This window comes from Trametes versicolor, assembly GCF_000271585.1.
Source record: "Trametes versicolor FP-101664 SS1 unplaced genomic scaffold TRAVEscaffold_8, whole genome shotgun sequence".
Classification (NCBI taxonomy): Eukaryota; Fungi; Basidiomycota; class Agaricomycetes; order Polyporales; family Polyporaceae; genus Trametes; species Trametes versicolor.
In genome coordinates this window covers 31,362-50,453 of record NW_007360328.1, presented here as the reverse complement: position 1 = coordinate 50,453, position 19,092 = coordinate 31,362, and the positions used below count along the sequence as shown (strand labels likewise).

Genomic DNA, 19,092 nt, shown 5'->3' with positions numbered 1-19,092 from the left:
AACCGCGCGGTAGCCATCTGCGAGTGTCAACTTTGGCAGATGTTGTGAGGCGCTGCGGTTGTCGATGCGCTGGATCCCTACAGGAAATACAGGAAATGCTACAGAGATAGGTAATGGTGAGCTCTTCTCATCCTCGAACGAGACATGCGTGTAGACATCGTTGATTTGTTCATGACGCACTCTCATGCAGAATGGATCAAACGCTGCTGTTTGAGTTCTGGGGCGAATGACTAGACCTGCGTTGACATCGGTGTCCCGTTGTAGCAGACTACAGAGATGCCATTGGTCGCGCTCGTAGCGCCTGCGGCGGGAATGCGAAGGGTGCGTCTATTACGACTTCTTCTCCTGATGTACTCCGGCCGGTGCTCGTCGAGCGCTCACCTTTGGGTTCCTAACTTAAAGGCCCAGGCGCAGACCAACCCTTCCCAGGCCCTGGTGCCACCAACCGCCACGATGGTCTCAGTGCTCACCGCCAATGTTGTCACTGCGTGCGTAGAATGCACATTATATGGTATATTCCTCGTGCTCGCTCTCGTTGCATTCTCCCTCTGGGTCCGCCGCCACGCTTCCGATAGTCCGCGGCCGCGATGGCGTTCCCTGATATGGGATCTCAGAAGGTCGCCACTGATCATGGTGAATCTCTTCTTTGTGGTCACGATTACCGCGGTATGCCTGTCTACCCTATTCGATCGCGACGGACCGGGCTTACAGATGTTGCGCACTTTAGCACTGGGTAGTAGGCATTCATCGACTGCTGGTCGCCGTCGTGAGCCAAGGCGACACTACAAAATCGACCGCTTTCTACAGCGACCTCCGCCAAACGACGGAGATCATCCGGTGTGCATTCCTATTCCTCGACATGCTCGTCGGTGACATCACCATCGTACGTCCCCTTTCGTTTATCCCCGACTGCGATACTAACATCGCACCATTCTCTCTCCCCCAGACCTATCGCACCTGGCTGGTCTGGCGCCGGGACTTCCGCGTCGTCATCTTCCCGACATTCACCATCTCTGGCCTGCTAGGTAGCCCTCCACGCTCTTCGGCCCGCCGTAACCTCTACTTACACGCGCTCTGCTGCGATCTGTCTCCAGCGACCGCGATCGGGCTGATGTACCTGCTCCTCGCAGCGACCCCGAGCCAAAGCATATTCGCGACCGCGTTCGGCCGCTGGATTATCGGCTTCTGCGCCGCCACGCTCGTGTACGTTCGCGCGACCGCCCGTCTCTCGTCTGACTCGCGGACCTACATACTGACTCGCGCTCATTGATAGGACGAACACATACGGAACCGGTAGGGCGCTCGGCGTCGTATAGATAGGTCGGGTGCTATACTAAACACCGCGCAGGCATGATAATGTACCGCATGTGGACGACGAACCGCGCGCGCCAGAAGCACGGCCTCCTCACCGCGAGCGGGGGAAGCCACATCCTGGTAAGCGCCTCAGCCCTCGCTGCCAACGCTGTACGTCCGCTCACTCTCGGACCTCCGCTACCACAGGAAGCGATGGAGATCTTCGTCGAAAGCGCGGCGCTGTACAGGTACGTTTTTCCCCACGCATGCCCCATATTCGGCCCGGATCCCGCCCCTGCACGACGCTGGCTGATCGCCGCACAGCGCGTGGACGGCGGTGTTCGTCGTGCTCTACGCGGTGCGCTCGCCACTGCAGACGGTCGGGAGCGGCTGCAGCCCGACGATCACCGGGATCTCGTTCATGCTCATCACCGTGCGCGTGAACCTCGGCTGGGTATACAACGCCGCGCACCTCCGCGGCTCGTCGGACGGCGCGCGCAGCCTCCCGTCCGCGACGGCGAGCGGCGGGCGTCCAGGCACGGTCGTGCATCTCGGGGGCGACGCGATCCCGATGCGTGCGATTAGCTTGAGTGTGACGCGCTCGGATGTGGAGGTAGGAGAAGGCAAGGAGGTGGGGTTGGGCGAGGACGGCTGAGCTTGACCCTATGGGTAATTGTATTTTCTTGGACGTCAAAGGCCATGCCTACGTTAGTTGTCGAGCTATGCATAGCGGACTAGCGCGGATAGGTTACTTCCGCCTGCACCACCGCGGGACTTGTATTGTATACGAGCGATCTTATCATTCCCGTAGGGAAAGAGTCAAGACTTGTAGGCACCTTGCCCCGCTGTGCAGAAATCCAAACGGGCTTGATTCCGTAATGGCTCTTCATAGTGGTGTACTGTGTAAATTCATAGATAATCACGGGAGACCATCGTAGTGACACGAGATGAGGAAAAGTCCTAAATCTGCGAGCGTGGCGTATAAGTACTGCCCTTGTACGTTCGCCCAACATCCCGGATCATATTATTGGAGAAAGTAATGAATCGCATGCCCTACGGAGAATCGACAGAGGAGGTATCTTGTCTATCCGGCTGGTACGCCCATATGGGGTCGTCTGCCGAAGGGGACGGACGCCAAAGGACCGGGCTGTCTTTAGCCTCGTTCTGCAAGTCAGGGTGCAAAACACGGTTAGTGCGACTCAAACGCTAAGATGCAATTTCAGCGGCATAAGGCTCACCTGGTGTCCGAGATCGGGTGCCGTAGATGCGACAGGCTGCGCGTCGGGAGGGTAGCAGGCGATAGCTGCAGCGTGCGGAGACTGCAGCGCAACTTGGTCACTGCACAGCTGCGCCCACGCTTTCTCTAACCACACTTGCTCGTCCGCAAGCGACTTCAACTGATGCGCCGCCCAGGTAATGGCCACCCTTATGCGATGCCCTATGTCTTGAGTGCCGTCGTCTGTGCTGAGAGCGTCGCTGGCAGAGAACAGCAACATGTCCTTGCAGGTCGCTTTCTCATCATCCGCAAGGCTGTCGCCGCCGTCTGAGGTAGCCCGGTTGTCCTTGTGCAGCTCGTAGTGGAGCCGCATCGCATCCGTGGGTCCTTTCCTCAGGAAGGTATCGTGTAAAGAAGACGCCGTAATGGCCGAGAGAATGTCGTCGAGGGAGAACGGGACATCGAACGCGTCGATGTCGAGCCAACGTATCTCCGGGGGATGTTTCAAGCCGACGACCCGTGTAACACTCAAAAGGTACGAGCCGGCCTTGCCGACGAAAGCAATGCGCTCGACCTGTGCGTCATTGAAAAGGTGCTGCAGAGCACGGACCAGCGTGGCGAAGAGGGCGTCCCGGGACAGTTTCGAAGACCCCGCCAACTTGTCAGGATCCCCTGTGACAATCTCGAGAGGCAGCGAGCCAGTGATATCCGCTGCTTGCACGATTCTGTCAGGAGGCGGGACATGCCATGGGATGGATACGTCCTGGGGCTTCCCTTTAGGGTGAACAGATGCGTGCGGCGCGAGCGTGAGCGCCGACAGCATGTGGGAGACATTGACGGCGCTGTCCTCGGCGATGACGGATGCCGCGTGTACTTCGCGAGGCGAAAATCGTTCGGGGTATTTTGAGAGCGCCGCGATGGTGGGGATGAGCACCGTGAGTTCCTCCAAGCGGTCCATGAGCCCTACACAGCCTGTAAATGGCCTCAAAGCGAGGTGGGGCATGTTTGTGGGGGCGGGCTCGGAAATCATCTTGAGGCGACGCAAGTGGGACGCGACGGGCAAAGTGAGATGTGCGGCCGAGTCCACTTGGTCTAAACTCCTCGATGTAAGCAGCTTGGCCGCGAGCAGCGCGAGATTGGTGTCCCCTTGCGCCTCTTCGGAGTAGCCCTCAACGGTGTCGACGGCGGTGTCGAATGCGCCTGGTTTAGACAGATCTTCAGGTAACAGTGCGTCCATCGCATTCACGGCAGGGATGGGTAGCGGCGGCGTCACGAGCTCCGGAGTGACGCCGAGCTGGGTGTCTTCCAGTACTGTTGCGTCAGGTTCAATACAGATTGACCCCACTGAAATACAGAGTGAGTAGGCGCAGCAGTATGCGAGTCTAGTAACAATACGTACCACCGTTCGGACTGACATGTATCGTTGCAGCGATTTCTTCTAAGGTTTTCTTGAGGTCTTGCGGGTCGGGCCATTCTATGTTCTACGTATCCCAGGAGCAGTATCACAATAAGATCCCGTTTCACGCCCGAGGGAAGTGCCTCAATGTTCTTACCTGGCTTGCGAGCACCTCGTAGAGATCTTTGTCCGACGCTATTGCGGTGCGCGCAGTCGAGTTCTGGGATTGCACACATCAGCGCATGCGTCGATGGCGTGAGGCGTCATGCTCGGGGCGCACCTCCAGAATATAGTCGACGAGGACGTCTACAGGATCCTTCTCCCGCGAATAGTCGACCAATTAGTCACTCACCCCACACGGCCCTCACAAAGTACACCGCTACGAACCTTGAAACACGCAAGCTCCGCAGCGAGGTCTGCGGAATCTGTTTGAAGCAGCAGTTCTGCTAGTTGCACGATGTCCTCTTCGATTTCGGTGTCGGCCGCCGCTGCAGCCAGGAGCTGCGGCCCGGATTCGGTGTCGTCAGGCCTCCGCGGTAGCTGGTGCGGCCCGGCTCCGGCTCTGAGAAAACGAAGGAGCTTCTCGAGACGCTTCTCAATCCGTGACTTGCGTTTAAAGAAGTTGAAGAAGATGCACTGGTCGTAACGCGCCTGTGTACGCGGGGAGGACGGCTCGGACGACGTGATGGCAGGAGCTGTGTGGTGCAAGCCCGGAAAGTATGCATGCTCCAACTCTGGCTCCGGAGGCCCCGCCCGGTAATGGCTCACGGGAAGGGCTTGGTCCGAGATCGACATCGAGAAGCTCGCCGCGCCGACGCCCGCGAGGTTGCCGGTGAACGCACCCTGCTTGTGCTTGTAGCTGCCACGGAACGCGGCGAGAGCCCATTGGGAGGTCATCGTCGTCCCGGTCACGAACCGGATGTCGTCCTCGCGGAGGTCGAGCCCCATGGTATGGTTGGCGAAGTGGAGCCAGCTGTCGAAGTTCACGTCTATGTAGTTCATGACGGTCCTGTCCGAGAGAATTTCGTGGCCCATCCCACACGGATTGAGTACGAGCAGCGCGCCGGAGTTTCCAAAGCAGTTGAACGTGACGTCGACGCCTCCGGAAACTCCAGATGACCCCAGTCTGAGAGATTTGGCAAGGAGGTCAGTTTTGGATGCCTGTCAGAAGAGTTGAGCACGAATAGCGGGCGACGCACCCGTTCACCGCAATACCGCCGGAGATGTTGTTGCAGCGTACGGTTTCGCTGGATAGCACCTTCTGCCCGATTCTTTCGCGCGGTCCTTCGATTTGCACACCCCCGGGCGGGTTCAGGGGGACAAAATCAGTGGGGACTGCGCCCATCGGCTGGGCATCGTGCGCCTCCCGTAAAGCGTTGAACAGGGTGAGAAACTTGCCTTCCTTCACCCATCCTACGTCACCGAGCTGGACGGGGGCTCGTCCAGGGGAGGGGTCGGGGTACCAAAGGGGGTAGCCATAGCGCAACGAGATGAGTTGCTCTGCGTAGATGTCCCAGGCGGCACTGCTCATGGTGGGCACCTAATGCGAGAAAAGTGAGGCAAGGGGGATTTCGATGGAACGGTCAACGATGTTCCCTATCTACATATACCGCAACTAGCGCGTCTTGTGTTGTATGGCGGTACCTTGAGAAGCATGGCACCTCATGCACTCCTGAGAGCCGCTGGATAGTCGATATGGGCGAAGGTGACTTCTGCCCTGGGCGCATCAACGAGTGCTCGAGCTGCATCGCGGGGCTATGAGGCCCTGAGCAGTTTTCTGGCTTTCAGGCTATGCACAACGTAGAATTCAGCGTTAAAGGAAGCAACGGTGCGAAACATATCAGACAAGGCGAGTCACGCAGCCACACCTGGGAGCTTGCATTCCGACTTCTGGCAACCTGGAGGACCGCGCATCTGCGAAGTTTGTGCACTCGCATCATCTTCCCAACGGGCGGGGTTCGCAGGTCTCGGGACCGGCTCGTCCGGAAAGCTCGAGCGTGAGCAGCTGAAAGCGTCAGACGCTGCCGCATGTCGTGAAGACAGATTGAACTCGTAAACAGCCAGCCAACTTGCAGCAACAATTGCCGCAAGCTGGTTGTCTGCATGAGCCTCTCCGCGTCTCGTCGCCCGTATCACGCGTACGGTCAACATACCACGACGACTGCACGATCACTTCTTCTTCCGCCGCCCGAATTCGTTTCGTCACCAATGCGCACCCCGAGGAGGAAGCGGTGCGTGCGCTCCCCTGTCTGTGCCTGCTGGAAACGTGCGCGCCCCCCGGTGCAGTCCGCCGTCAGTGCCGCGCGCGCACCAGCACTAGGCGGGTGGACCCGCGCGGGGACCCGCGGCGGCGTTAACGTCAATACCCTCCCCTCTCTCCCGGTGAGCGTGGCTCAGGCCCATTGCACGACGACAACAGCCCCGGGAGCGGCGGGCTCGGGCCTCGGCAGGCACGACGTACTCCTTGTGCATACCGAGTGCATACATACAGATGGCGCGAAGATGCAGGCGCGGTTCGGCGCGATCCTCGTCGCACTCGTCCGCTTTACCATGTATCATGTCGCAGACGCACACGCGTGTCGACAGCTGAGTCGACTTAGCCATTAACGCGAATAGAGCAAGTTTCTTCGTCCAGGGGGACGAGGATGAGGAGGAAAAGGAAGAGGTAGGGTCTGCCGAACTCGCAAGCGGCGCGCTTCCAGCAGCCGTATTTCCATCTCCGAAAATGCGTATCAGCATCCCGCCCTTTCAAAGTGATCATCTGGGATCTAAATATGTAGCATCGTCTTTGATCCGCCAACAAACCTGCGCGTAGTATAGGAAGCGCCCATTTCTACGCTGCTTGCGATCCGCGAACCCAAAGCTCCCGCTCCCGCTCTCGTCCTTCCCCCCACGTCCACACCACTCGTGCTGGTCGAAAATGCCGCCCATGTCGTTTGTCGGGCAAGTGACCAAGGTCGGCTTCATGAACAAGACCGCCACCATCTTCGTGTCCCGCTTCGTCTTCCACCCCAAGACCGGCAAGGTGCGTCTCCGTCTCCTCACTCGGCCGCCAGATGTGCTCATTCGAACCCACGGCGTGCTGCAGCGGCTAGAGAGGAGCAAGAAGTACCTCACACACGACGAGGAAAACGGTGCATCTCCCTTTCTCCTCTCTTCACCCGCCACCACGCTGAGCCGTCCTGCGCCCGTGCAGCGCTGCGGATGAAGGACACGGTGCTCATCCGGAACTGCCCGCCGATCTCTGCGCGGAAGCGCTTCACGGTCGAGAAGGTCATCAAGAGCCCCGAGCGCGAGCGCGAGGAGCTGCATGCGCGCCAGGCCGCCGAGGCCGCCCTCCGCCAGCAGCAGGCGCAATCAAGTACAAGTACAGCTTCGGCGTAATGCATTCGTTGGGCGCGCGACGACGCTACAAGACTACAATCTCTGCTATATAATGCCCGCCAGGCGGTAATCACCGGGAGGTTAAAGGGGAGGGCAGGCGTCGAGGGGGGTGGAAGGGTCGCGGTACAGGTGGGCAGGACGGCGGGGGATGACGTTGGGTGCTATGCTGCGGCGGGTGCGGCGCCCTGCTGGAGGGCGGCCTGGATCTCGACCAGCTAGAAAGGACGACGTACGTACGTACGATCAGCATCGCGCGCGAAGACGGCACGCTGTGGTAGCTACCGGCGCACCTCAAGCTTTTTCTTCTCCCCCTTCTCGCCCAAATCCTTCAACTGCCCCTCCACGCGTTTTCTGTGGGTCGACCGTGAGTATACCCCGTTGGATAGTAGCGGAGAGCACGCACATCTCGCTCTTGATGAAGTCGAGGCGGGTATCGACGTTCTGGCGCGCCTCGGCTTGGTCCTGCTGCACGAGCACGGGCCCGACGAGCTTGTAGACGGTGTTGTCTGCCGTCAGCGTCGCGAACTCCTGTAGCGTATGTCTCGCTGATGAGCACCCTCAAACTTGGATCCAGGAGTGGATTTGGCGCACCTTCTTCACGAGCTCGTTCTCGGAGAGCTGGGCATCGAGCTTTTGGCGCGCCTCGACGACGGAGGAGAGCTCGGCCTGAATCTTCTGGAATTCAGCAGACTCGGTCTGGAGGCGTTCTTGCAGCGCTGCAGCCATGGTCGGTCTATGTGCAGGTACTGTGCTCAGCCGTAAATGAATGCATTCAGCGATCCTCGAGATGAGTGCGCGGAGACGCCCGCGCTGGAGGAAGTGCACAGACAAGCAACGCCAAACAGAGCCGCCACAGGCGCACAGTCGCACGCGAGTTTGGCAGAGCCTAGTACCTCTTCCTCCTCACCCTCATCCTCCTGGACGAGAGAACTTGTTCTGTTTGTCTTAAAGTCGACCCAGCTGTCGACATGCGTGTGCGTCCGAGACACGATATATGGTATTGTGCACGAATGCAACGAGGATCGCGCCGAACCGCGCCTGCATCTTCGGCGATTCTTCGCGCCATCTGTATATATGCGCAAGGAACACGTCGTGCCTGCCGAGGCCTGAGCCCGTTGCTCGCTCTCGAGCTTTCCGGGTGAATCTGTACTGAAACCTACGAACCACATCCGTCTGGAAGATGATGTGAGTGCCCAAACGTCGCAGATGCACGGCCCTCCAGGTTGCCAGAAGTCGGAATGCAAGCTCCCAGGTATGGCTCAGCCGAAGCACCGTCCGCAGAAAACGGGAACGGTACTATGCAGCCTCCACATGCGGCGTGAATACGCCCTCTGCGCGTCGAAGAATGGTCTGAATGCACTGGGAGGACGAAATGCATGCTCGTCGTGCTCTGTGAGTGCACTGCTTGCCGGCTCACTTTGAATTTCGACGTCGAGGCTCACATCTGGTTTTGGTAGGCCCGCAGCCAGGCGTGCCGCTCTGCTCCGTGTGGGTCTTGTTCAAATGTAGGTCGTTCGGACCTCCGCAGTGTTTGGAGGAGCCTGACTCACAGACTCGCAGCACACAAGGAGAAAACAGCCCCGCCCAGAAGCGCCGCAGAGACCCGTCGACCGAAACAAGGCTCTCCCGGATCGTCAAGTCGCAGAGCCTGAACTGTATCGACGCTGTATACAACGGGTGGCTCTACGAGCTTCGGTTGCCCCAGAGAATCTCGCACTACTGCTCCGTGTTCGCCGCTTACGTCTCCATCATGAAGGGCGAGGAGCTAAGGTTCACGCCCGAAGAGCTACGCAACGCTCACGAGCTTGTGCGAACACCCATGCGCCGTTCGGACGACTCGCCGATCAAAACGTTGGCGGACGCGCTGGCGCTCGAAATGAACAAGCAAGTCCTTACCAGGCACACTCTCCGCATCCAGCATGCTTCGGCCGCGCTTCTTCCGCGCCCCGCGCCCCACCCTGGCCAAGCTCGATGCGCACTCACATGATGTGTCACATTGCTTTATTCTTGCTCAAGTTTAGCAGCGGCATTTTCAGCGGGTTGCGATAGTCCTTAAAGCTTCTTTGTTGCGGTAACGTAACGTTGCTGTTCGCAATACAAAGAGACATTGTCCACGCTTGCGCAATGCATCGTTCAAGGCACTCGCCCTCAGAGGCTTCAAAAGCGGCGGCGCAACATTGGTGCGTGCCTCACTACTTTCCCCAGTACCACGCTGGATTCCATACTGTGCATCGCATCCGCCTGCCACATAGCGCTTCTTGCCATGCACCCTTCCAACTCTCATAGAGCGAAGGTACCGCTCGCCATCGAGGGCAGCAAGTCCGGTGGCATGGCGAACACGTTCTATGCCAAAACGGCCAGGGACTACATCGAGCTCCTTCGCATTCTGCGTGCCGGAGGGTACGTGTAGAGTCATTTAGCATCTCTTTTATACCGTCCTGATATTTGTTTTGATGATCTAGTGCTCAAACGGATGTCAGCCTACCACGGGTAGCCGTCATTGGCAACCAAAGCGCAGGCAAGTCGAGCCTCATCGAGGCAATCGCCCAAGTAAGTGTCCCGCATGCTGTGTGTGCACTTAATGTGATACAACTCCTAACGCACACTGTAGATTAGCGTCCCTCGCGATGCGGGCACGTGCACGCGCTGCCCCATGGAGATCCGCCTCTCGAGCTCAAACGGCAGTTGGACGTGCCGCATTTCGCTCCGCTGGGAGTACGACGAGCACCGGAAGCCGCTCACCCAGCACAAGGAGGTTCCGTTCGGAGACCCGTTCTCCGACAAGAGCCAGCTCGAGTTGATGCTGCGCCGGGCGCAGACCGCCGTGCTGAACCAGAACCACGACCCCTCGTACTTCATCGACAAAGAGGGCGAGACGTTGAAGCTTCTGGCGAAGGGGGCCAAGCAGAGTTTCTCGCGGAACGTCGTCTGCGTGGACATCAATGGCCCGGGCCTCCCGGACCTGTCCTTTATCGACTTGCCTGGTACGTGCACATCTACGGCATCGGGTACTGCCGGAAAGGCTCAACGGGTCGCGCAGGAATCATACAGTACGACGACGGGAAGGGCGAGGTCAAGCTCGTCGAGGACCTCGCTCGATTCTATATCCAAAACCACAACACCATCATCCTGGTCGTGGCCCCTATGAGCGGTATGCATCATTTTAGCCCCCTGCGCCCAATCTAGTACTGATCGCAGATGCGCGCCTTCCAAGACGACCTGCACAACCAGAAGGCGGTCCAGCTCGCTAAAGAAGCCGACCGAGACGGGGCGCGCACAATCAGTATGCCCTCCAGCGTCCTCGCGTCGGTCCGTCTGCTGACCCGGCTTATTCCTCGCAGACGTCTTGACCAAGCCGGACGCGCTGGCCGAGGGCTCGATTGACGCGAAGGAGAACTGGGTGCAGGTCATGGCCGGGCAGGAGTACCGCACCAAGCACGGCTACTTCTGCGTCCGTCTGCCCGACGACGCCGAGCGGCGCGAGAAGATCTCCTACGCAGAGGCGCGCGAGCGGGAGATGCGCTACTTTGCCACCGTCGCGCCGTGGTGCGACACCCCCCAGCGCCACCGCTACGGGATCGAGAGCCTGGTCCAGTTCCTCAGCGAAAGGCTGATGGAGCTCAGTCGTGCTTCGTGAGTGTCTCGTGGCCCTCATATCGCGCTTGGCTGATTGTTGTATCCTGACGATGGCAGGCTCCCGGGCATTGAGCGCGAAGTCGATGCGCAGCGCACGCAGTGCGACCAGCAGCTCCGCGAGCTGCCGCTACAAACGGCGGAGCCGTATCTGCACGTCCACCGCATGGTGACGGCGTTTGTGGACGAGGTCGGGAAGGTGGTCCAGGGCTCGCCGGAGCACACGGCGCTCGTGCAAGCGACCAAGAAGATGTACGCGGCGTTCTCGGCCGGCATTGCCCAGACTGCTCCGCCGTTTGTGCCGTTCGTGCGCGCAGATGGAGAGCGATATGTCCCGTTTGTGCCGACGGCGGTGTGGACGCCGGACGAGATCATCTATCTGGACACGGTCAGGGAGCGGATTGAAAGGTACGACAGATAGAGCGAACAACTGCGCTGTGTGGTAGAGGGCTGACGGGAAGGGCTTCACAGGTACCTCACACGCGAGCTCCCCAACAACGTGCCGTACTCTGTGAAGTGCGCCTTCATCCTCGCGTTCCAGGACAGCTGGGAGAGGCATGCCACGCGGTGTTTTGAGCAAGTGCGACGTGCATTCAAGAACGAGCTAGGGCGCATCGTCGATGCCCATTTCGGCCGCTACGAACACCTGAAGCGTGCCATCAGGTGAGCCTTTCGCATGTACCACGGACACGCCGGTTGCCTGGATGCTGACAAGCGCTCCTTTGGCAGCTCGATCATGCTCGACCTGACGAACGTCCACGGCACGACCACTGAGCAGCAGCTCCGCTTTCAACTGAAGTACGAGAGAAACCCGCCGACCACACAGAACCTCGACGACCTCGCTGGGTTGCGCGAAAAGCACCTCTCGTCGTACAGTTTCATGCTCGAGCAGGCTGCAGCTGGAAAACTGCAGCCGGTCTTGCATGCGCCGGCACCGGCTGATCAGGGAGCACAGAGAGTCCCAGGGAGCGCCTCCTCGGCGTCCAGCCAGGGCTTCAAGCCCGTGTTCCCCCCCGCGGTGCCCAAGTCTGTGTCGAGCCAGATCTTTACACCCGCCGAAGCCCCCGCGACCCCCTCTCCTCAGGCGCATGACGGTGCCAAACCTCAAGTGCACCGGCCACCTCACACGACGAGCGCGGTCCCGGAGCAGGGCCCTCTGTCTCAGGAGCGCGATGGTGCGTCCGACAAGCACGGGGCGGAGCTGGCGCTCATGGCGGAAATCCGGGCGTACTTCGACGTCGCCTCCAAGGTACGTGTTCGCCACAGGCTGTTCCCCCGTGCATGGCATGCTGACCGACTGCACCGTCCAGCGCATCCAGGACAGCGTGACGCATGTGATCGACGAGCACCTGCTCTTCTCGCTCGCAGCCGTCCTCGGCGAGGGCGTGCTGATCGAGAGGCTCGGGCTGGGCGCGGAGGACACGAAGGCGCGCTGCGCGAAGTACCTGGAGGAGAGCGCGGACGTCGCCGCGCTGCGCGAGGAGTTGCGCGCGAAGAAGAGGCGGCTGGACGACGCGCAGAAGGCGCTGTACGAGTTCGGCTTGTAGCGTCGTCGCTCCTACGTGTACTCTGGCTGGCTGAGAGGTTGTACGTAGGTGGACAGCAGTGTTGTTCCTTGGCTTGGTGTATGGTTGCGCGGACTTGTATTGATTTCTGCTATATCTCTCTCTTGTATATCATATTTGCTTGTTTTCAGCCCCGCACGCAGATGTTGTTTTTTGTGTAGCCGTACAATGACAACCTTCTTGAAAAGGTCATTATCCACATCGCCTGCCACCATACTCCGAGCGTTGGGTGAGCGTGCTTACGCATCCGTCCGCGGACCAAGGCAGCTAACGGCAAACAGAAAACTATACAGTCTATGGGGGATTAGCGGGTATGTACACAAAGGTATAGATGTGCGCGAAGGGCTCTAAACCGTCGGGGCAGGCACCTTAGGGCGACAGCACCCCTCACTGCGTCTTCTTTTCGTCCGCGCCGACGACAACGACGTCGTCCGACGCGTCCTCCGCCACGGGGCTGGCCTCCACCTGCTTCGCCGCGTTCACAGAGCTCAGGTACGCGTCTGCGGCGAAAAAAAAAGACGCGTCAGAAGGCAGGCCAGAGGTGCCCAGAGCGGACTCGGATGCGGACGTACTCCAGAAGAGGGAGACGACGCCGACGGTGACGAAGCGCAGGTGCGGCGGCACGACCGCGAAGTTGATGATCTGCGTGGGGATGAAGACGCCCCTGCGCCGGCCCTGCGCGTCAGCATCGCGTCTACACGGCTGAGGATGGGAGGGGCGCACCAGTTGCGGATGAGTGTGGGCGTGTACGCCTCCTGTATCCGCTCCTTCACGTCGCGCACGCTCTTGCCCTCGAGGAGCGTCATGGAGCTGAAGAACATGCCCACAACCACTGTGGGACGCGGCGGGATCAGCGTCTGTATGTGCGCTGCGAGGAGGGGGAGTGCGTACTTGGCGTGAAGACACCCTGGTCGAGGTAGACCTGCGTATCCGGCGGGTCAGCATGCATGCGACGTAGGATGCGCTTCGGCAGCGCGTACCCGATAGGCGACGGCCCTGGTGGGCGAGGCGAACTTGAGGCGTTCCAGGAATTGCAGCCACTTCGTAATGACGGGCCCGAAAATCGCACCTGCCAAGAGAGCACAAGTATTCAATGCCTGGTCGACACTACACACCACGCGCGGCGAGCGCGTTCGCTCGCGGGCGGGGAAGAGACGGGGGGTCGCAGGGCGGACTTACCGCCGTAGAACGAGAGACGCGCTGTCCGCATGAACTGCCGCGCGCGCAATCCGGTCAGCACCCTCTGCTCAGCGAGGAGCGGGAACATAATCGCGCACATCGTGGTCCCTGCCCTTCTTCTCAAACGCCTGCTGCGCGAGGACGTCGCCTGCGCCGAAGAGCACGGCAGACGTCACGCACTGGGTGACCATCGGCTTGCGGATGAGCGACGCGCTGACGGGGGCGGGTCCGCGTAAGCACTGAAACAGTTGCACGCATATATGCGCGGGTGCGCGCGATGGGCGACACGTACTTGAATGCAGCGAGGAGGCCGGCCATGTGTGCGAGTGTGGGGTGTCGCGAGTGTTTGACTGCGGAGAGAAATGTACGCGCACGAGGTATTGGAGGCCTAGCGGTGATCCTGCTCGTAGATGCTTTTGTGCACACGAGTGGCCTGGCTCGATGAAAGAGCAGATGGCAGTGGTGGGAGGAGGGAGGGGGGGGGAAGGACGAGTCGACCGGCGCGCGTCCCGTATTTGCGGGGTAACCCCGGGGGCGGAGTGTGCCGCGGGGTCCGATCACCCCACATCTTGGGGCGCGAGTATGGTCGGAGATGAATCGGAAGTTCAGCCAGCCATCGCTTGGTGGGGGCGTGTCCACTACCACTAGCCGACGTACGTCACATATGGGTACACGCGAGTTGTAGAACTTAGACAGAGCGCCAAGGGGCAACCAGGCAGGGGAGCGCTGACTCCAACCTATGTAGTAGCAGTGGCATTCGGGTCTCCGGGGTCCTGAAAATGACTTTTTCGACTCAAATCCTTTAGATCTTGTACTGCTTCCTCATTCCCCCATATTGGAGCTCATAATCTTGGGATATCCCACATAATACGTCTCTCTATTCAACTGTTGTGTTTTTGAAGCAAAAGACGGGGGCTTAGTGCTATACCGGCCTGCGTCAAGGGAGCTAACCCGGCGCTTCGTACAAGTAAGCGCTATACTGCTCGATATGGATGTGGCTGAATGCATCGCGAGCGATCGCTTCGAAGGACGCTCTAGCACTATCGAGTTCATTGTCAGTGGTTAGTAGTAGCGCGTTTAGGTGCATTTCACCTACTGAGTCTAATATTATATTAAGTATCATAAAAGAACACAGATTAAATTCTGCATTGCGCTATACACTAGAGTACGAAGTTTCCGACTCGTCGCTGTCCGGAGGCTCAGACTGAGGCTATCCACCGGTCACTAAAACTAAGTACATAGTAGCACGCCGTGCGCGTTTCCGAGTGGCAAAAACATGACGATAATACCCGCACTTGGAGATCCGCGCGGAACCCTCGCGCGTTGCGCACCGGGTGGCACGTCGCCGATGGCGCGCACCGCGAGTTCGCGTTCGTCTTGAATACCCTGCGCAGACATCGCGCTTGGCTCGCGAATAGCCGTTCGTGCCCCGGATGTCTCTAGATTTTGTTTCTAATGCGTATTACCTCGGTACAGCACCCACGCCACGCTACGACACCTCCCCACCCCTCAGCCTGCCCGCCATACACGACTCGAAGACTGAGATCATCTATCACACGAGCGAAGCCACTGCTGCTTGCGCGTACCGTCTGCAATATTGACATTGAACCATAGAATTACTCGCGCGGATCATACGATTCTCACCAAACCCGTTGCAATGCGAGTACGATGAGTGCGCTACTAAGTGTAGTAGCGCAAGCTCGTATCTATCAGCCTCCCGTAATCTTATCTCGGCTATAGTAGTAGTAGTGTCTCCCTGGTGTCCGGAGTCCGTCTCCGCACTTTTTGAGGTTGGAGTCACTGAGACCCGGCCTGGTTGCCCCTTGCAGAGCGCACAACGCGGGGCGTATATACGGGGAGGTGTAGTAAACAAAGGAGGACACCATCTTAATTGTCCAAGTAAACATCAAGACGACGCCCCAGGGTAGGTATCGCACCCAACTGGATTGCAACGCCGTCAGTGTTATCCATCGCCGGCACAGATTCGCACGGCAGCAAGGCAAGAATGGGGTGAGTATAGTACCGGAGAGCGCGAAGAGAGACGCCAGCTAGCCAAGAGGGATACAGCGCAACCGAAAGGATATACATAATTTACCACACCTCACAACACCAACGCATACTACACGCCCCACATCGAGAGCAAGTCCACCGTCGTCCGTCCACCCGGAGTGCGTGACGCATAGAGGTCTACCGCCAGAGCTTCGCCCAAAGAATGATGAGGATAAGAAGAACGAGCACGGCGATGATCGCGCCCGTCACGAACCGCTGCTGGTACATCCTGCCCCGGCCGTCAGAACCATCTGCGCAACCCATGAACATGCGCGCGCCCGCGCGCCGCACAAGGGGACGTACCGCCGTATCATCTTCTTCAGCGTCCCCGACGCACGGTCGATCGACGTGTCCGCGCGCTGCAGCGTGTCACGCGCGTTCTGGATCTGCTCGCGCTGCCCCCGCAGGCTGCGCAGGATGTCCGCGCCCTGCTCCTCCGTCTCCAGCGCGATCCGCTGGCTATCCTGCAGCCGCCGCGAGCCGTCCTCGAGCAGCGCCGTGCCCGCAAGCAGCCGCGTCCGGTCGCTCGTCGCCCCATACGGCTCGTCGCTCGTGCCCCCAGCGAGCCCGGGGCGCGACAGGAGCTCGGCACGCGACAGCTGCGCGTGCTGCTCCTTCGAGAGCTTCTTGAACCGCTGCAGGTCCGCTTTCGACGCTTTGATGCGTGTTTGGTACGACGGCCGGAGCGACTGCGGGATCCCTTGGATCTCAATTTCCATTTGCGAGACCTGGGCAGGCAGTTTAGTAGGGTATTCGTGTGCACGCCGGGGGACGACGCAAGGTCCGCCAAAAGTGCGTCCCCGGGAGACTTAGCCGGCCTCAACTCCCAGGAAGGAAGAATGACGCCTAGAGCAGACTTATCACACGCAAAGTGGGGACCAAGTACGCACCATCTCATCCGCCTCGTCGAGCTCCATCTCGACGCGCCTCAGCGCCGCCTTGCGCTGCTCTGCACGCTCGTCAGCACCCCGGCGCACACGCACACGCACGGGCGGAATGACGCACCGCCCTGGGCATCCTGCGCGTCGCCCTCGAGCTTGGTGCGAATGCTCTGGATGATCTGCTTGAAGTCCTGCTCGTACGAGTCGAAGAGCGCGGTCGGGGAGGTGTCCATGGGTGTGCTGCGCTTCCCGTCGTCGTCCAGCGGCGTGTTCAGCTAGTGATACGAGTAGCAGAGGGTGGAGAAGTCGCGCACGTTGGCGAGGGTGCGGTGTGCGAACGTGGAGAGAGGGACTGTGCTCGAGCCTGAGGGAGCTGCGCGGGGCAGCTCTGTTTGGCGTTGTTTGCCTTTACTCTACGTTCCAAGTAAGTAAGTACGTTCGTCTCTCGAATAATCACTCTCTCAGCCTGATCATGAGCAGTCCCGGAGCTGAGTCCAAGCCTGTCCGCTCTTTCTCACAACCCTCACCGCCCCCCCTGCTCGCTGCGGGCATGGCTGTGTGGACAACCTGGGTGGTGCTATTCAAACCATACGCTGCCGACGCCTACAACTTCATCGCCCGAGAGCAATATCATTCCGACTCCACGGACACCGGAATATCTTCTGCGATCGATGCCCTCTCGAAGAGACAGTCGGTCGCTCGCTGCTTGGATGGCCGGTCTTGGTCATACAAAATATACGAGGTACCGTCACTAGTGTTCAAGCCTCGCTCTGCCACATACTGATGCTGTGATAGCTCCCTGAACGTCCAACCGCTGCAAGAGCCAACGCCAAACTGAAAACAGCCTATGAAGAACACATCACAACGAAGTATCTCGACGACTTGGAACCAATCGATGGATCAGAGCCCATCAATGAAGTTGGCAAGCCGGATAATCTGGTCTTGATCATCTGTATGTATTCTCTCCCTTCAGTTGCCCGCTGCACTGCATGATATTTGTCCAGATCCAGACTACGACATGTCTGAGCCTCAGCATAGACCATCCATCAGACGGCTCAGCTCGGTACATGAGGAGAGAAATCCCCGGACGAGTGTGTATCATGTTGCTCAGGCTCTTGCTGTCGCTCACATACTGCATAGTGCGGGATGCTGTCGCCTCTGCTGGGCAGAAATGCAAACCTCCGTCTACCGGACATGCTCGCATCCTCACCGTTGACGCCTCATCCAGTTCAAGCCGTTCCGCGACGTGAGCTGCTGCCCGTGTCTCCTCGTCACCATCGCCGGTCCGAACATCATGGTTGGCGGTGCGGTCTACGCGGAGCAGATCATCGCGACGTCGTTCACGAGCTACATATCCATTGCCCCACTGGATGTGCCTGGGCCACGGCCGATGTACGATGCGGCGATCTGGCGTGCAGCGCGGCTGATGCGCGCGCTGGACGCGCACTACGCCGCCGTGACACAGGCCTTGAACGCTGCGCGCTCAGCGGACCGGCTCCCGACGTGCTATGTCGGGCCGCACCTCACACACGTCTCCGCCGACGGCACGGCGGCCTCGCTCAACTACACAGGACGCCTGTGCACCGGCGAGCCAGCGAAGACGCTCTATGCCGCCCGCGCACGCATCACCTCCGACTCGGAGCAGGATCCCCGCGAAACCGTCGTCGTCGTCAAGTTCACGAAGGCATACTCGGCGGAGGGACACCGGCTGCTCGCGGTGCACGGGCTCGCGCCGAAGCTCTGGTTCTGCGAGTGGGTGGAGAGTGTGGATATGTACGTGGTCGTGATGGACCACGTCCGGGACGCAGAGACCGCGGACGAGGACGTGGCGATGTCGGTGGCGGACGCGGCGGCGGTGCAGATGGCGGTCGAGCTGCTGCACGCGGCGGGGCTGGTGTTTGGCGACCTGCGTGGGCAGAACGTGTGGATGCGCAAGGACGGCGAGCGGCTGCTCATCGACTTTGACTGGTGTGGGCCAGAGGGCACGGCGTGCTATCCGCTGGGCGTGAACATGCACAGCGCGATCCCCTGGCATCCGGATGTCAACACGGGCACGCTGATCAAGAAAGAACACGACTGGCATCTTTTGAAAGTGTTGACAGGCTCCTAGTCCAATTATCTATGTATCCGTTGTATGCATTGGTATATGTACCCTGGGCGAGCAAGAGTGCGAACTGACCAGCCGCCATAGTCCGCTAAAGCCTGACCGGTTGACCTCTGAGATCTGAGGGGGCCGCAATCAATGAGTCTGCACAACGGATCACAATCTCCTGCGTGTGTGGCCGGTGCGACTCAGGCAAAGGAAGAGGGCGCGTGCTGCACGCCCACTCGGCCCGTTGTCTTTTCTTCGCCATATTATATAGAAGCACAAAGTCCACACCCGATCCGCACACCGTTGCTCTCATGCTGCCAGTACATGCACGCCATACATGGACAGTAGACGTTCAAACTCCCGAGTTCAAAGTTCAACGTCCAGTCGCCGAGTTTCCCCTCGCT

At 59.5% G+C, this 19,092-nt stretch overlaps 9 protein-coding genes across 9 annotated transcripts; 5 read left to right on the top strand and 4 right to left on the bottom strand.

Annotated features, from left to right (window-relative positions):
- Positions 1 to 453: 453 nt before the first annotated feature.
- Positions 454 to 2,115, top strand: TRAVEDRAFT_170132 (uncharacterized protein; the record flags this gene model as incomplete). Its single annotated transcript, XM_008042207.1, has 7 exons — positions 454 to 666; positions 728 to 883; positions 947 to 1,025; positions 1,095 to 1,201; positions 1,321 to 1,434; positions 1,513 to 1,541; positions 1,618 to 2,115. The coding sequence occupies 7 exons, from the start codon at positions 454 to 456 to the stop codon at positions 1,946 to 1,948; spliced, it is 1,029 nt and encodes a 342-aa protein (XP_008040398.1). The 3' UTR covers positions 1,949 to 2,115.
- A 2,387-nt stretch (positions 2,116 to 4,502) lies between these two features.
- TRAVEDRAFT_83192 (uncharacterized protein) lies at positions 4,503 to 5,418 on the bottom strand (the record flags this gene model as incomplete). The annotated part of the gene is made up of 2 exons (XM_008042206.1): positions 4,503 to 5,014; positions 5,121 to 5,418. Coding segments are annotated over 2 exons (810 nt in total), but the record flags the coding sequence as incomplete, so codon positions are not given.
- A 1,407-nt stretch (positions 5,419 to 6,825) lies between these two features.
- On the top strand, positions 6,826 to 7,241 carry TRAVEDRAFT_76892 (nucleic acid-binding protein; the record flags this gene model as incomplete). Its single annotated transcript, XM_008042205.1, has 3 exons — positions 6,826 to 6,930; positions 6,994 to 7,039; positions 7,102 to 7,241. Coding segments are annotated over 3 exons (291 nt in total), but the record flags the coding sequence as incomplete, so codon positions are not given.
- A 326-nt stretch (positions 7,242 to 7,567) lies between these two features.
- Positions 7,568 to 8,015, bottom strand: TRAVEDRAFT_127277 (Prefoldin beta-like protein; the record flags this gene model as incomplete). The annotated part of the gene is made up of 3 exons (XM_008042204.1): positions 7,568 to 7,640; positions 7,693 to 7,817; positions 7,881 to 8,015. 3 exons carry the CDS (start codon positions 8,013 to 8,015, stop codon positions 7,568 to 7,570), a joined length of 333 nt encoding a protein of 110 aa, XP_008040395.1.
- A 646-nt stretch (positions 8,016 to 8,661) lies between these two features.
- TRAVEDRAFT_49107 (uncharacterized protein) lies at positions 8,662 to 9,276 on the top strand (the record flags this gene model as incomplete). The annotated part of the gene is made up of 3 exons (XM_008041959.1): positions 8,662 to 8,681; positions 8,747 to 8,794; positions 8,850 to 9,276. The coding sequence occupies 3 exons, from the start codon at positions 8,662 to 8,664 to the stop codon at positions 9,274 to 9,276; spliced, it is 495 nt and encodes a 164-aa protein (XP_008040150.1).
- Positions 9,277 to 9,516: 240 nt separating this feature from the next.
- Positions 9,517 to 12,682, top strand: TRAVEDRAFT_29909 (P-loop containing nucleoside triphosphate hydrolase protein). The gene is made up of 10 exons (XM_008041868.1): positions 9,517 to 9,689; positions 9,752 to 9,839; positions 9,901 to 10,273; positions 10,330 to 10,440; positions 10,504 to 10,572; positions 10,631 to 10,922; positions 10,983 to 11,330; positions 11,394 to 11,585; positions 11,652 to 12,171; positions 12,233 to 12,682. Exons 1-10 carry the CDS (start codon positions 9,553 to 9,555, stop codon positions 12,467 to 12,469), a joined length of 2,367 nt encoding a protein of 788 aa, XP_008040059.1. The 5' UTR covers positions 9,517 to 9,552; the 3' UTR covers positions 12,470 to 12,682.
- A 103-nt stretch (positions 12,683 to 12,785) lies between these two features.
- On the bottom strand, positions 12,786 to 14,132 carry TRAVEDRAFT_150763 (uncharacterized protein). Its single transcript, XM_008042203.1, has 8 exons — positions 13,959 to 14,132; positions 13,765 to 13,879; positions 13,667 to 13,700; positions 13,468 to 13,556; positions 13,379 to 13,409; positions 13,211 to 13,319; positions 13,060 to 13,151; positions 12,786 to 12,987 (listed from the first exon to the last, which is right to left on the bottom strand). The coding sequence occupies exons 1-8, from the start codon at positions 13,982 to 13,984 to the stop codon at positions 12,875 to 12,877; spliced, it is 609 nt and encodes a 202-aa protein (XP_008040394.1). The 5' UTR covers positions 13,985 to 14,132; the 3' UTR covers positions 12,786 to 12,874.
- A 1,721-nt stretch (positions 14,133 to 15,853) lies between these two features.
- TRAVEDRAFT_128003 (vesicle transport v-snare protein vti1) lies at positions 15,854 to 16,829 on the bottom strand (the record flags this gene model as incomplete). Its single annotated transcript, XM_008042202.1, has 4 exons — positions 15,854 to 15,944; positions 16,019 to 16,443; positions 16,606 to 16,662; positions 16,701 to 16,829. 4 exons carry the CDS (start codon positions 16,827 to 16,829, stop codon positions 15,854 to 15,856), a joined length of 702 nt encoding a protein of 233 aa, XP_008040393.1.
- Positions 16,830 to 17,068: 239 nt separating this feature from the next.
- On the top strand, positions 17,069 to 18,706 carry TRAVEDRAFT_49103 (uncharacterized protein; the record flags this gene model as incomplete). The annotated part of the gene is made up of 4 exons (XM_008041958.1): positions 17,069 to 17,338; positions 17,392 to 17,548; positions 17,601 to 17,659; positions 17,825 to 18,706. 4 exons carry the CDS (start codon positions 17,069 to 17,071, stop codon positions 18,704 to 18,706), a joined length of 1,368 nt encoding a protein of 455 aa, XP_008040149.1.
- Between the last annotated feature and the right edge of the window lie 386 nt (positions 18,707 to 19,092).